General features: G+C 48.3%; 1 protein-coding gene across 6 annotated transcripts in view; it reads right to left on the bottom strand.

The window, feature by feature from the left end:
• The window catches only part of TRABD2A (TraB domain containing 2A), a 131,050-nt gene extending 119,553 nt beyond the window's left edge, over positions 1-11,497 (bottom strand). For 5 of the 6 annotated variants that reach the window (XM_042788016.1, XM_042788013.1, XM_042788014.1 and 2 more), the window contains exons 1-2: positions 11,279-11,497; positions 376-936 (exon numbers count right to left, since the gene is read on the bottom strand). In XM_042788016.1, coding sequence (XP_042643950.1) covers positions 376-936; positions 11,279-11,383 — 666 coding nt within the window. In that variant the 5' untranslated portion in view covers positions 11,384-11,497. Of the gene's footprint in view, positions 1-375; positions 937-3,670; positions 3,871-11,278 lie in introns of all 6 variants that reach the window. The other variant, XM_042788015.1, reaches the window with a different exon arrangement.
• Between the last annotated feature and the right edge of the window lie 578 nt (positions 11,498-12,075).

Raw genomic sequence — 12,075 nt, 5'->3', positions numbered from 1 at the left:
AATTCTTTTTAACTAGCTGTGAAAAAAGCAAGTTTAGACACTGAGCTCCAGCCTGCCTCAGGCACCTGCAGGGCAGCCCAGCCAGGTTCAGACAGCAAACACCCAAAGGTGCAGTTTCTCTTAGTGTGGAGCCTACCCAAGGCTGCCCAGGGAAGAGGACAGGGGTCTCCTCAGGACAGGTCTAAATGAATTTAGGACATGGCCTGAACTACAGCTAGCAAACTCTCCTGAGGGCATAGGCAAAGCATGGGCTGCAGGGAGAAAATGCGAGCCTCTGGGTTGACAGCACTTAACCAATGCCCCAGCCTGTGCTCTTGCTGCTGCAATATCCACCCAAGCAGCCAGGCTGGCACCTCGCACACCACTCCGTCTCACCTGGGAGAAGTTCAGCCCATTGAGTGGGTGGCACTGCTCTTCCACTTTCTCCACAGCACCTGTTTGCTTCTTCAGCCGTTCTGCTTCCTGGGCCAGGTATAGATCCAGAACAGGCACTCCTCGCGACTTGATGTCTACTTCCGTCAGAGAATTCACCATCAGCATCACCCACACTGGCCTCTTCCTCTCCCAGTTGCCAGCAATGGCATTGAAGAGGTAGTCTGCATACAGCCCTTTGCCCCGCTGGTCTGGGGTCATCCAGGATGGCATCATGAGCTTGACATACTCCAGGTGTTGCTTGAGTCGGCGGTAGATGTCATGGGGCAGCACGTCCTGGAGGTTCTCCCCCTGTGGCAGGAGCTGGCAGCTGGTGAGAGCTGAGATGGTATAGGGATCAGTGAGGTCCAGCTCAAAGTACACGATGTGGCTCTGCTGAAAGGCCTTCTTGGAGTTCTCTGGAATGAAATCCCAGACACGCGCGTATGGGACATGGATGGTGCCAAAAAAGTAAGATGGGGGCTCTCTCTTGATGGTCCACAGGAAGGAGTTCAGCTCACTTTGCTAGGGGAGAGGGAGACACAGCTGAGTAAGTACAAACATTTATGCTGAGCCACTCAGTACAGGGCTTAAGGAAAACATGATGCCAAGCTGGCAGGTTACCTGGCTCAGTAGCTTGCCAGCATGGACTTTTCCTAAAATGGCTTTGCTCACATAGTCCTTATTTACCATCCTTTTTCTCAGGCCTTGAGGTCAAAAATAATTTTTCATTCATTAAAAACACAAGAATTTTGGCCTTGGCTTTCTCCTCCTGAAAGGCCTTCTGGGTATTCTTGACAGTAATGCCACCCTGGCTCATTACCCAGGTATCTGACAAAACCACAGACCAAGCAGGCTGTGCTCCAGGCAAGATGCTTATCCAGCATTCATCTTTTATGGAGCCAAAAGCTGGCATCACTTTGCTGATGCACAGCAGGACAGCAGGGTTCCAATCGCCTTCACCTTGATGTCTCTCACTTCAGCACAGCAAGGCACCTTTTGTCAAAGAAACTGCTGTGACAGTCAGAGGGTGCCTCAGCATCTCAGGAGACCTTTCTGCTCTGAACAAGACACCAAACAAATGAGTAACACAAAACACAGCTGGCAAGCAGACTTCCTGGAACAGGTAGAAATACAGTTTTACAGGGTGTAGCACATGGCAGACAGACACAGAGTCAAGACCCCTCACAGCCCAGTTCTTTCTTCAGGAGCAGAGAGGTACATGCAATACCTTGGAAAATAAGGAAAGAAATTCTGCAGGCCAAACTCGGCCTGTGGTGCCAGGGCATGCTCTTCTAAACATAGAGGAGGAAAAAGCTTCTTTCCTTAGATTAGCTTTTAAAAATCTCTCAAAAACCACAGGCATCAGGAAGTTATAATCAGACTTTCAGTTTGTTCTGCTGCAAAATGTGCCTCACAGCATCCCCAGGAATACCGGAGTGTTCTCTGGCAGGGCTGTGCTCAAGCCCTAAGCAATCCCGCAGGACAGGAGAGCAGATGGGGCAAAATGGATCCTGCTTGGATCCTGCCAAGCTACTTTATACCAGCAGCAGGCATGACCTCCATCACTGACAGCATGCATGCTGCTGCTGTAGTGGTCCTTACTGAAGCAATGGACACAAACAGTTTCTATTTGTCTGTGCAGACAGGAAGAGGTAGCCTTTGAATGTCTAAGTAAGAGGACAAGCTTCCAGACGCACTCAAACATCTGGCCAGCCTTCAGCCAGCAGATAACTCAAACCTCTGCTCTGGGGCAAAGTGTGCATGTATGCTGATCTAAAAAGGCCATCTGATTGCCAAATGCAGAGCAGGCTGCTTGGAGGAATTTATTGGAACCACATTGCCCATAAATTTCTGACAATGATGACCCAGGGTCAGAAAGGTTAATCTTAAAGACTGCTCTGCAATGGCTCATCCCAGACAACCTTCTCCAGCAGCTCTCTACATCAAACCCAGGTCACTGATCAAGCAGCACTTCAGCAAAGCACTACCACTGGTCCATCTTATCAGCATGGACTGACAAGCCAAGTATATGCCAAAGAGCTCTTGAGATACTTCTGCAGCATGTTGAGAGTCTGAAGGATACCTCAGACCTTGGTAACACCATACTAGAACTCCAGATCCTATAGGACAGTCCTGCAGTGTGTTCCTGAATTACAGACCATAAAATCTTTCCTGAAGACCATGGGAACAAGGGACAGCAAACATCATGATGCAGCACTGAGAGGTAAAGAAGATGCAGGGCAACAGGTGAGTATGAAACTGACATAGACAAAGAACAACATAGGAAAATGAACACACAAAGTAAAACAAGAAGGAAAATGAGACAGGAAAAATGGAAGGACACAGCACCATGGTGAGAAATTAACTGGAAATAGTTGTAAGCCAGCAAGAAGGAAGGACCAAAATTGCTGTCTTCTATCTACAGGCAATCAAAAAGATAGAAGAGGCACCTGGGACAGACACAAGGTCAGGAGGTCAACACTCCTTCACTTAGCACAAGTCTGATCATGTATGTGGCAGTGCACAAGAACACCCAAAACTGCAAGGAATCATAAGGAACAAGTGGTTACCAGCCAGCTTAAAACTTCAATTAAGCCCCTGAATAAATGCAGCCCAGGTAGATGGTACCAGGCTTTAACACAGATGATCAGTGCTGCTCCAGACTACTGCACACAGCCTAGCTAGAAAGGTGCTTCACATTTCACTCTCCCTTTTTTTTGCCCTGTAAATTCCTCCAGTCTTCACAATCAGATACTGAAAGCAAAGTAATACTGCTTGTTTTTAGTGGTACCACTGAGGAAATCACATAGGTCATCAGGCACAGAGTAAATTAAGTCTTCCTTTAAAGAGCCTGCAGCACAGGAAGAAGCAAGCAGGCTGAAACCTAGCAAAACTTCTCACATAGTCCTAGATACTGAGACCTTACAAAGCAAAGTGGCTGAGCACTCTTGCTGGAACTTCCACAAGAACAGGAGCAGTCATGAACTTGGAAACCACCCTCAAGCACTATTCAGACCTCCCTTCTCAGAATTGCTCAGAGCCAATGTGAGGGGCCAGAGAAAAGGCCTCAGTCTCCCACCATTGATGGGAAACCTCCCCAGACCCTGCAGAGCCAGTTTCTGGGCACCAGCAATAGGGTATCATCACCAGATGACGATACAACAGAAGCTCACAAAGCTCATCTTCATGCCAAAAGGTGTCATTACAGCTGCTCGGGACATGCTAGTGGCTCACTCTCCTTTGGCATCTCCCTTACCTTCAGGAGGTGAAGACTGGGTCCCAGCACTGCTCTGTCTCCATGCCAGACCCCTGCAAACAGCTCTCTACTGCTTTTCATGAGAAGAGATGGGGCAGAGTCCTTGGTGTGCCTGAGCAGGTCTGTGCTTCTCCTGCCGTACTTTCTGGCACTCTCACATCCCTGTGCATCCCCTGGAGTTCATGCATGTTTCACTGCAGCTTCAAAGAGAGAAAAGCAAGGGTATAATCTCTCCTCAAGACCACAAAAGGGAGCCATTCAACAATGCTCTAGGTGGCTGTGAGATAGCACAGGAGAAGTGCCAAGGCTTGTTCAGCATCACTGGCAGCACCTATCTCTCACCTCACTTCCCTGAGAGTATGCAGTAGATAAAGGTGTTACAACCCAATTTTTGTTTGCAGTAGGATCCTTCTACACAGCTGTTACATTAGAAAGGGGCGCTTTAAAACCAGCATAAATTGCAGCCAAAGGAATGTCCCGGAGGCTTGAGAGAAATGGGTTGTATATCTCCAGGAATTTCACTTTCAGCAGCATAACAACAAAAAGTCAGGTTCACATATAGATCAAGAGGCATACTTCTGCCTCCGATCTCCAATTTATGAATGGTATTCAATGCATTACTTGTGATGGGAAAAACTAGGAGCAAGGGATAAGAATGGGCGGGCAGCCTAAGGAAAAGAGTAGCAGTCCCACACGAGAACACAGGTCTTCCAATCTGCTGCCACACCAAGATCTGAGGCAGCATCACGCTAGCCATACAACACTTTCTCTGCACCTCAAGTTTAACCTCCCACTACAAAGTCCCAGATCAAGGTAATTCTGAATACTCAGCACTATGGCACAGTGCCTTCTCCCTTGCTTCACCTCCTCAGGTGAACAACAGCTGGCTATGAACAGATTCAGGGTAACAGACCAGCTAAAAAATTGCTTGGAACAAAAAAAGAGAAAGAGAAAGGCTTCTCCGTAGCCAGTAGGGGAATGAGGGAGAAGGAAAAAGAGCTGCTCAAGCTCACACTGTCACAGACACAATCCACTGGGACCTATGGGATCCACTCCCTACCATGAGACTGGGAAACCCATGGCTGCACAGGGGACAAACTCCACTGCCCACTGTGAGATGTGATGGGGGCACATAAAGCCAGACACTGTTTCCCTGAAATGAGGGGACAACAGTATCAGGAATTACAGAAATCCCAGAAAAGCATGGTGCACATCAAGGGTTTTTCCTCAGGGAGGATCTAGGCAAGGACAAAAAAAACTTGAAGAAAGGCAGAGTAAAGTGATGTCTTACAGGTCATAGCTGAAACCAGAGCATTCTAGTCCCATATCCCAACATCTGCACTCTAATCACATAGCTGGCTGTCCACAGGTGGCACTGGAAGCTCCCATGACATCCTGCCTTCCTTCTATCTGCTTCAGCACAACCCAGGCTCTGACTGAAAGGTATTTTCTTTACCTATCCAATAGGCTTCTTCTTTTAAAATTTAAAAAAAACCCAAGCCTCAGAATCTGTTCATTTTAACTATCCCCAGCAGCTTGCTTTTCCAGCAGTATTTATAGGACCACCATAGACTGCAACCTGTAGTCTTCAAATACACAAATATTACCGCATTTGTCAGATGTCATGCATCACTTCAGGTCAGGCAGCAACTATTCTGCTCTTAGAGTGGTCCCAAATAGAATCAAAGAAAGTGTCATCTTTATTCTGAGAAACTAGCTCAAATTGGGCCAAATGATGTACTGACTTGTCAAGAGAAATGTTATGGTAAACATCCAGAAAATAATGCTGCAAAAACCAGGAGGAACAAAGAATGCACCTAGTGGCAACACTCTGAACATCTAGAAGAAGAGCATGGAAGTTTAAAAACAAACAAAAAAAAAAAAATCAAGAGGGAATGTTGTGGTGATACAGGGAAAGGAGGTTCAGAGAGGAAGAAAAACTGCTGTCCAAAGACTGAGGAGCTGGATGTGAACTCCAGACTTTGGAATCCTATATCTGGTCTCCTTCATTCTACATTACTTCTGCTTCTTTACATCTTCTGTCTCATCTGTGCAGACTATACATTTTTCCAGCACAAAGTGTATAACTTGCTGTTCAGGAAGGTGCCCTCTGTGGCTTCAGTGTGTTTCAGAACTCCTAGTTTTCATATTCACCACTTGGCCCCACAGTCACATCTTCCAAACCTCAGCCTAGGATTGCACTCTTTCTCAATTCACAATATTCTCTTACATTTTTTTTGTTTGCTATGAAAGCCAGAGCATGTGTGTCCTGGGTTTGAATGAGTGGTGGAGTTTTTTGGTAGCAGGAGAGGGGGCTATAGGGGTGGCCCTCTGTCAGAAGCTTCTCAGAGCTCCCCCAGCTCCAAGTCAGCTCCACCTCTACACCAAAACTGAGACAATCAGCTGCACCTCTGCGATAACGTATTTAAGAAGGGACATGGTGACAAGCAGTTGGACTTGTGAGGAGTTGCGACAGCTGCGTGAACACCAAGGTCAGTGGGGGAATGGAGGAAGAAAGGAGAGGGGAGGTGTGCTGGAGTAGAGACTCCCCTGTATCCTGTGGTGAGATGGCAGGGCAGCCCCCCCTGCCACCCATGAAGATCCACGGTGGAGCAGACACTGATTTATGGCCTGTGAGGGGTTTCGCATGGTTGACCAAGGTGACTGTGCCTGAAGAAGGACAAGGTATTGTGGAAAAAGGTAGCCCCACTGTTGTAGTTCAGCACTGGGAGGATTGCAGCATGCGGGAGTGTCACACGCTGGAGCAGCTCGGGAAGGGCTGCAGCCTGTGTGAGGGACTCCAGTTGGAAAAAGTCGGTGTAGCATGTCAGAGCAGTGTAAGGAAATGTTGCAACCTGTGGGAGGGAATCAGGTCAGAGAAAGTTTGTGGAGGACTGTTTCCCATGAGAGGGGGACCATGATGGAGCAGAGGGAACAAATTCCAGAAGCTCCTCTCACCAAAGATGGAAGAAGAGGCAGCACTGACTGCACCCTTCATTCCCTGCCCCCTGCGCCACTGGCAGGAGGAGGTAGAGATATCAGGAGCAGAGCTGAGCCCAGGAAGAAGGGAGGGGTGGGGGACAGTGTTCTCAAGATGTGGCAATGCTTCTCACTGTCTTACTCTGTTAAGTGTTGTTAGTGTCTATAATAAATGTATGTTCTTTTTTACTTCCCCTAACAAAGTCTGCCTTTTGCTCATGATCATAATGGGTGATTTGCCCCTCCTGGTCCTATCTTGAATCCCAAGTCTGGCTCATTTGTCCCTTCTCATTGCCGGAAGAGAAGGGAGAGTGAGTGGCTGTGTGGTGTTCAGCTGCTGACCAGGCTCAAACCACGACAATGTGGCATGCAATATTTCACCCAGGCAGGCAGCCCTATAAACTTTCCTACATGGCTTTCTCCCTCCTTCTTATCTATTCTGGTGTTTCATCTTGTCATGTTCCTTTATACCTAATTGAGGCAAAGATCATGCCTTTACTCACCACATTAAGTGCCCCATGCATCCATGGTAATACACACAGAAATGAATGTTTTTAATAGTCATTCTTTGAGCTTTGGCCCACCTGCATTACTGACACTCTCAGACTCAGCTTAACACTATAAGCAGAACTCACCTGGGGATAAACACTGCGCTGGCTACAACTATTAAAAGAACACACATTCAGTTTCTATTTGCCAGATATGAAAAAATCAAATTTTTGACTAAAAAGCCAAGGGTTGAGAGCAGACAGATTACTTGCTCTCCTGAAGTGCATGCATGGGGAAAGGTAGCCATTTAAATGAATTGGCCCCCTAACAGGATCAATGCATCATAAAATACTAAACAGTTACAACCAGAAGCATTCTGCTGTTAATTCCTGGATTCTGACTTTAAATTTACCAATACACTCCAATGTTAAGCACCAGACCACATTGCTTAGTAACTGGAATGTAACCCAAAGGATTCCAGCATACTTTATTTTAGATTAACTGTTTTTAAAACCTTTTTTTCTTCCTCTTAAAAAATGATGGGGCACATTACTGGTTGCAGCTTTAACTATAAATTTAGAGTGATGATGTGAAAGTCCTCTGAAGTATTGCATATTCATTCCTTAAAACAGCAGCTTCTCTCTTTCAGGCACTGATGCACATATTTCTTTCATGAAGGAAGTTTTAGGCAACCTGACAAAAAGAAAGGTATACCTGTAATCTAGAGAGGTAAGAAAAGAGATCCCATAAATAATTAAAATAAACAAAAAAGACTTCCCTGGTGATGCAGAGACATGGAGGAATATTTTTTTGCAAGGTGCTGGTGTAAATATTCATAAGGATACACTCAATAGCTTTGCAAATAAGGCACACATTGCCATTCCCAGTCTAATGACCCTAGGAAACAGCCTGCCAATGCCAGAACTACAGGTGGTCTCACATTTTAATGACAGTAATCAGCAGATAATGAGATACCATTAAAGCATTTCACCTCCACTTTTACTGGGAACTGGCAGAAGTCCAGTCAATAGCTCCTAAGGACAACTCCCTGCATGTCCCACCAAATCAGTGAATTTCCACAAGTATGACTTCTGCTGCTCAGGCTCTCAGGGGCTGTCCCCTTCCTTCTTGCTCTCACTAGCTCCCTGCAGTAGATTAATGCCAGCCCACAGCTTTTGCAGTTCATGACCTCAAGGGGAAGGGCACACCCACTACATAGGCTTGACCTGGCTTTATGGCAGTGTCATGGCTGGGCACCTATAAATCCAGTTGACAAGCTGGTCCCAGGCACAAGCAAATTGGTAAGGCTCTGTTCCCCAAGGTACAGTTAATGTCTGTCTAACACAAGTTCAGGCTTGTGCCAGTAAGGCACATGTGGCTTGGTATATGGTTGAATTGACTAAATCCTAAATCTTCCTAAATCCTAGGAGACATTTCAACCTCTACAGTTGTAGGAGGACTGGCTTGTGCAGCTGGAGACAGCAAGGCCCCTAGACCAGGGGCTACATGTAGGTGCATGTGCAGTTGAGGAAGCGAAGAAAGGTTACAGAGCAGAGCTTCTGTGACAGATGAACTCAACCTACCTGCCCTTAACCAAACAAGTTTGGTACAGGCTCCAAAGGAGGTAGAGGCCTGAGCTGTAGCCAGGCCAAGAACTCCAACAGGAAACCCACAAAGGAGCAGAGCAACAAGCTGTGCATACCTTTCCCATTGTATGCAATTTGACTACCAGCCAACCACTTTACCCCATACATATGACAGCCTAAGTGAGCCTGTTTTGAGCTCCCCCTGATAGGCAGTGTGGCTGCATGGTGGTGATGTCCCCTTGAGCTGGGATGCTCTCAAAGTTGATCCTCGAGGCAGAGATCTTTTATCAGTGACAGATCACTGGATGAGCCCAATTTGAGTTGTCCTTGGACAGCAACTGGAATGTACACCAGACAAATCTCTACTTGAGCAGGGACGCCTCTCAGTGTTAAGAGATACTAGGTTTTTAGCTTAAATAAGTAAGTTTTAAGTAGAATGAATCACTTAAGTGAGTTATAATGTTGTGTAATTTAGTATGCTGTTTACTTAGCCTTACTTACTTACTTAGCATGAGTTGCTAAACTTGCTGAAACCTTAGGCCACACACTGTAAATTTCCATTTCTATTTACTGAATGTGTACCTACTTAGCCAAAACAGGGGCCTCCAGAGCCAACATAAATCAGAATATAAGGAGGCTATAACCGTCAACAACCTTCAAGATAATGAACAGCCTGTCTGAAGACAGTGAAGGAATCCAATAAGATCTCAGAAGAACTCAGGCCAGAGTCACTATCGGACCAAAGGGCACATGGAAGGAGTGTGAAAAATACATGAGAGGTGGGTGAGTAATCTGCAATTGCCCTGTGATTTCTTTGTTTGAGTCCCCCCTCTCCAGATGCAGCCAGTTCAATCTGATCTGCTGCTTTACCACTCCATTAACTTATTTATTTGTATAAAATCTGATGCTGGAAGGTCTGTCTTGGGAAACCTCAAACTTTGGACCAAAGTATCACTAGATGCCCAGATTGAACAGTTCAATCTTTGGAGCAAACTAACACCAGACACTTAGACAGAAGGTAAGTGAATTGGGAATAAGCATGATGAAACTTTGAAATCTTAGCCAAGTGATATAAAGAATTGGGTGTGAACATACAATTCTTTAGCCATAAACACATAAAATCCTTTAGCCATAAACCAGTGACCAAGTCTGGATCCAGACTCACCTAGTCGCCATCAGGAGTTTAGGGGGCCCATTCTGAACCTAGTCACTCAATGGGAGGATCTACCTTACCTTTTTGCAACTCTAATCTCTGTGTAAATGAATCTAAATAGATTTTAGCTCAATTTTCCTTTGTATGTTTCCTCCACGTAGTAAGAGTGAACCTTGCCACTGAACTCTGTTAAGTCACTTTAAGTGATCGTATGTCAAGATGCACAACAAATTGGCAGAATCATAAAACACTCATCCATGACACCTTCTTCATAGTTGCAAAGCTTCCTCACATACACCCTTGAACACGTACCCTACAGTAAGCCCACTGTGACTTTGGCACTTCACCAGTGCAGCAGGTCTACTCTCTACTTCTAAGGGCTTACAGTTCTCTTAACAGCTGTGCTGGAAGAGGTAACCCTGCCTGGGGCAGGAGGTGAACACAAATGGTGAGACACATGTCCCAGGAGTGTCTGGTGTGCACAGCACCTCCAGTTAGGCTGCTTCCAGGTCTAAGCAGATGCCAACAGACAGCATGGATGGCCTGTTAACACTAATAGATGCATTAACACAAAGCAAGTTCAGGAAGGCTTCTTCTATATGATTTTTGGTACTTTTATCTCAGAAACTTCAGCGAGAACTGCTTTTTCTCAGTGTTTCATTTTTTAATGGAAAAAACAACCTGCTCGCAAGCTTCACACTGACCAGAACATCACACCTATCTTGCAGCAGGGACCCTCAGCTTCCCTTACCACCGACCAGAGCCAGGTCAGTCCATGCTGCTCCTGGTTACTACAGTCAGGCTGCTTAGATTAGAGGACGAGCAAACCCTAATACAACTTAGAACCGCGTATCCGCTTCAGGGGCATAGCCATTTTTTCCGGTCCGAACCTGCTCCACAACGCTCAGCGTTCAGAAGTGAGGCAAGAGGCCACCACCCACAGCGAGGGATGCTGGCAGCAAGTCACTCCAAGCGAGCCTGTCCTGTTGCGACCGGCGCAGCTCACGCCGCACAGCGCGGGGAAAAGGACCTGCTGGGGTTCATCCTGGGGTCTCCCTCCTCCGTCAGCACCCAGCGGTAGTCGTCCCACCTGGCGCACCGCCCCAAGGAACCGCCCTCCTCTCCCCGTCCCGTTCCCGCCAGCCATCCGCGCCCGGGCGGCTGCCGCCCGCGCTCCGCACCCCGTGCGCGCCGCAGACCGCGCTGAGCCGCGGCCGGCGCGGCCCCGCGCACCCCAACCTCTCGCCACTGCCCCCCGAGGGAAAGAGACGGCCGTGCCGTGCCCACCCGTGCCCGCCCCACGCAGCTCCCGGGCGGTCGGGGCAGCGTCCAAGTTGAGGTCCCCAGCGGCCAGTGCGTTGCGCCCCTGCGGGCGGCACAGCCCGCCGCGCCGCCGCTTACCTTTCCGTGGAGCGGGCAGCCGCCGGCGGGGTCGCGGCTCTGCCGCGCTCTGGCCAGCAGGAGGAGAGAGCCCTGCAGCAGGCAAAGCCAGCCGGCGTGCACCATCCCTGCTCGCTCCCAGGCTCGGCACACTTTAGGAACACCTTCCCTTTTCTTTATTTTTTCTCTCTCTTCTGGTGCTTCCACACCTCCCTTTACTCCTTTTTTTTTTTTTTTTTTTTTTTTTTTTTTTTTTTATTCCCTCCTTTGACTATTTTTTTCCTTTCTTTTTTTTTTTTTTCTTTTCCCCCCGCCAGTCGACCCAACCCTAGAGCACTTGCAGTAGATGCCCCGGCCCCTGGCCAAGCCTTCCAGCTGCTGCCCCCTCCTCTTAAACGGTCCCGTGTCGGACGGGGGGGGGGGGCGGGCGGAGGAAGGGGAGGGCGCGAGGCCTGCCATACCGGGGGCGGGCGATTGGGCGGCAGCGGGGGGGGGGATCCTGGGCTGCGCTGCCGCCTGACTGAGGCAGGCGGCGGCGGGGTCGGTGGGCGGCGCGCATAGCGGCGAGACCCCGGGCTGGCCCCGGGGGACTGGTGCGGCGACAGCAGCCCCCGCCGCGGCCGTCCCCTGCCCTCCCCCGACTGCCCACTGCCTTGCCGGGTCCGGCCCAGCCCTGCCTGCCTGTGCCTCCCGGCTCCTTCCTGCCCCCTGCCCTGCCTACCGGTCTCTGCCCAGGCAGCAGTTCTCCTGAAGTGAGTATACAATTGAATATTGTGGTTCTTAATAAGTCTCTTTATTGTCTGACAACTTCTGATTGA

Source organism: Tyto alba, unplaced genomic scaffold, assembly GCF_018691265.1.
Source record: "Tyto alba isolate M040663 unplaced genomic scaffold, T.alba_DEE_v4.0 Super-Scaffold_13, whole genome shotgun sequence".
Lineage (NCBI taxonomy): Eukaryota > Metazoa > Chordata > Aves > Strigiformes > Tytonidae > Tyto > Tyto alba.
Note: the sequence above shows the minus strand (reverse complement) of the source record. Positions and strands in the feature narration are given on the sequence as shown.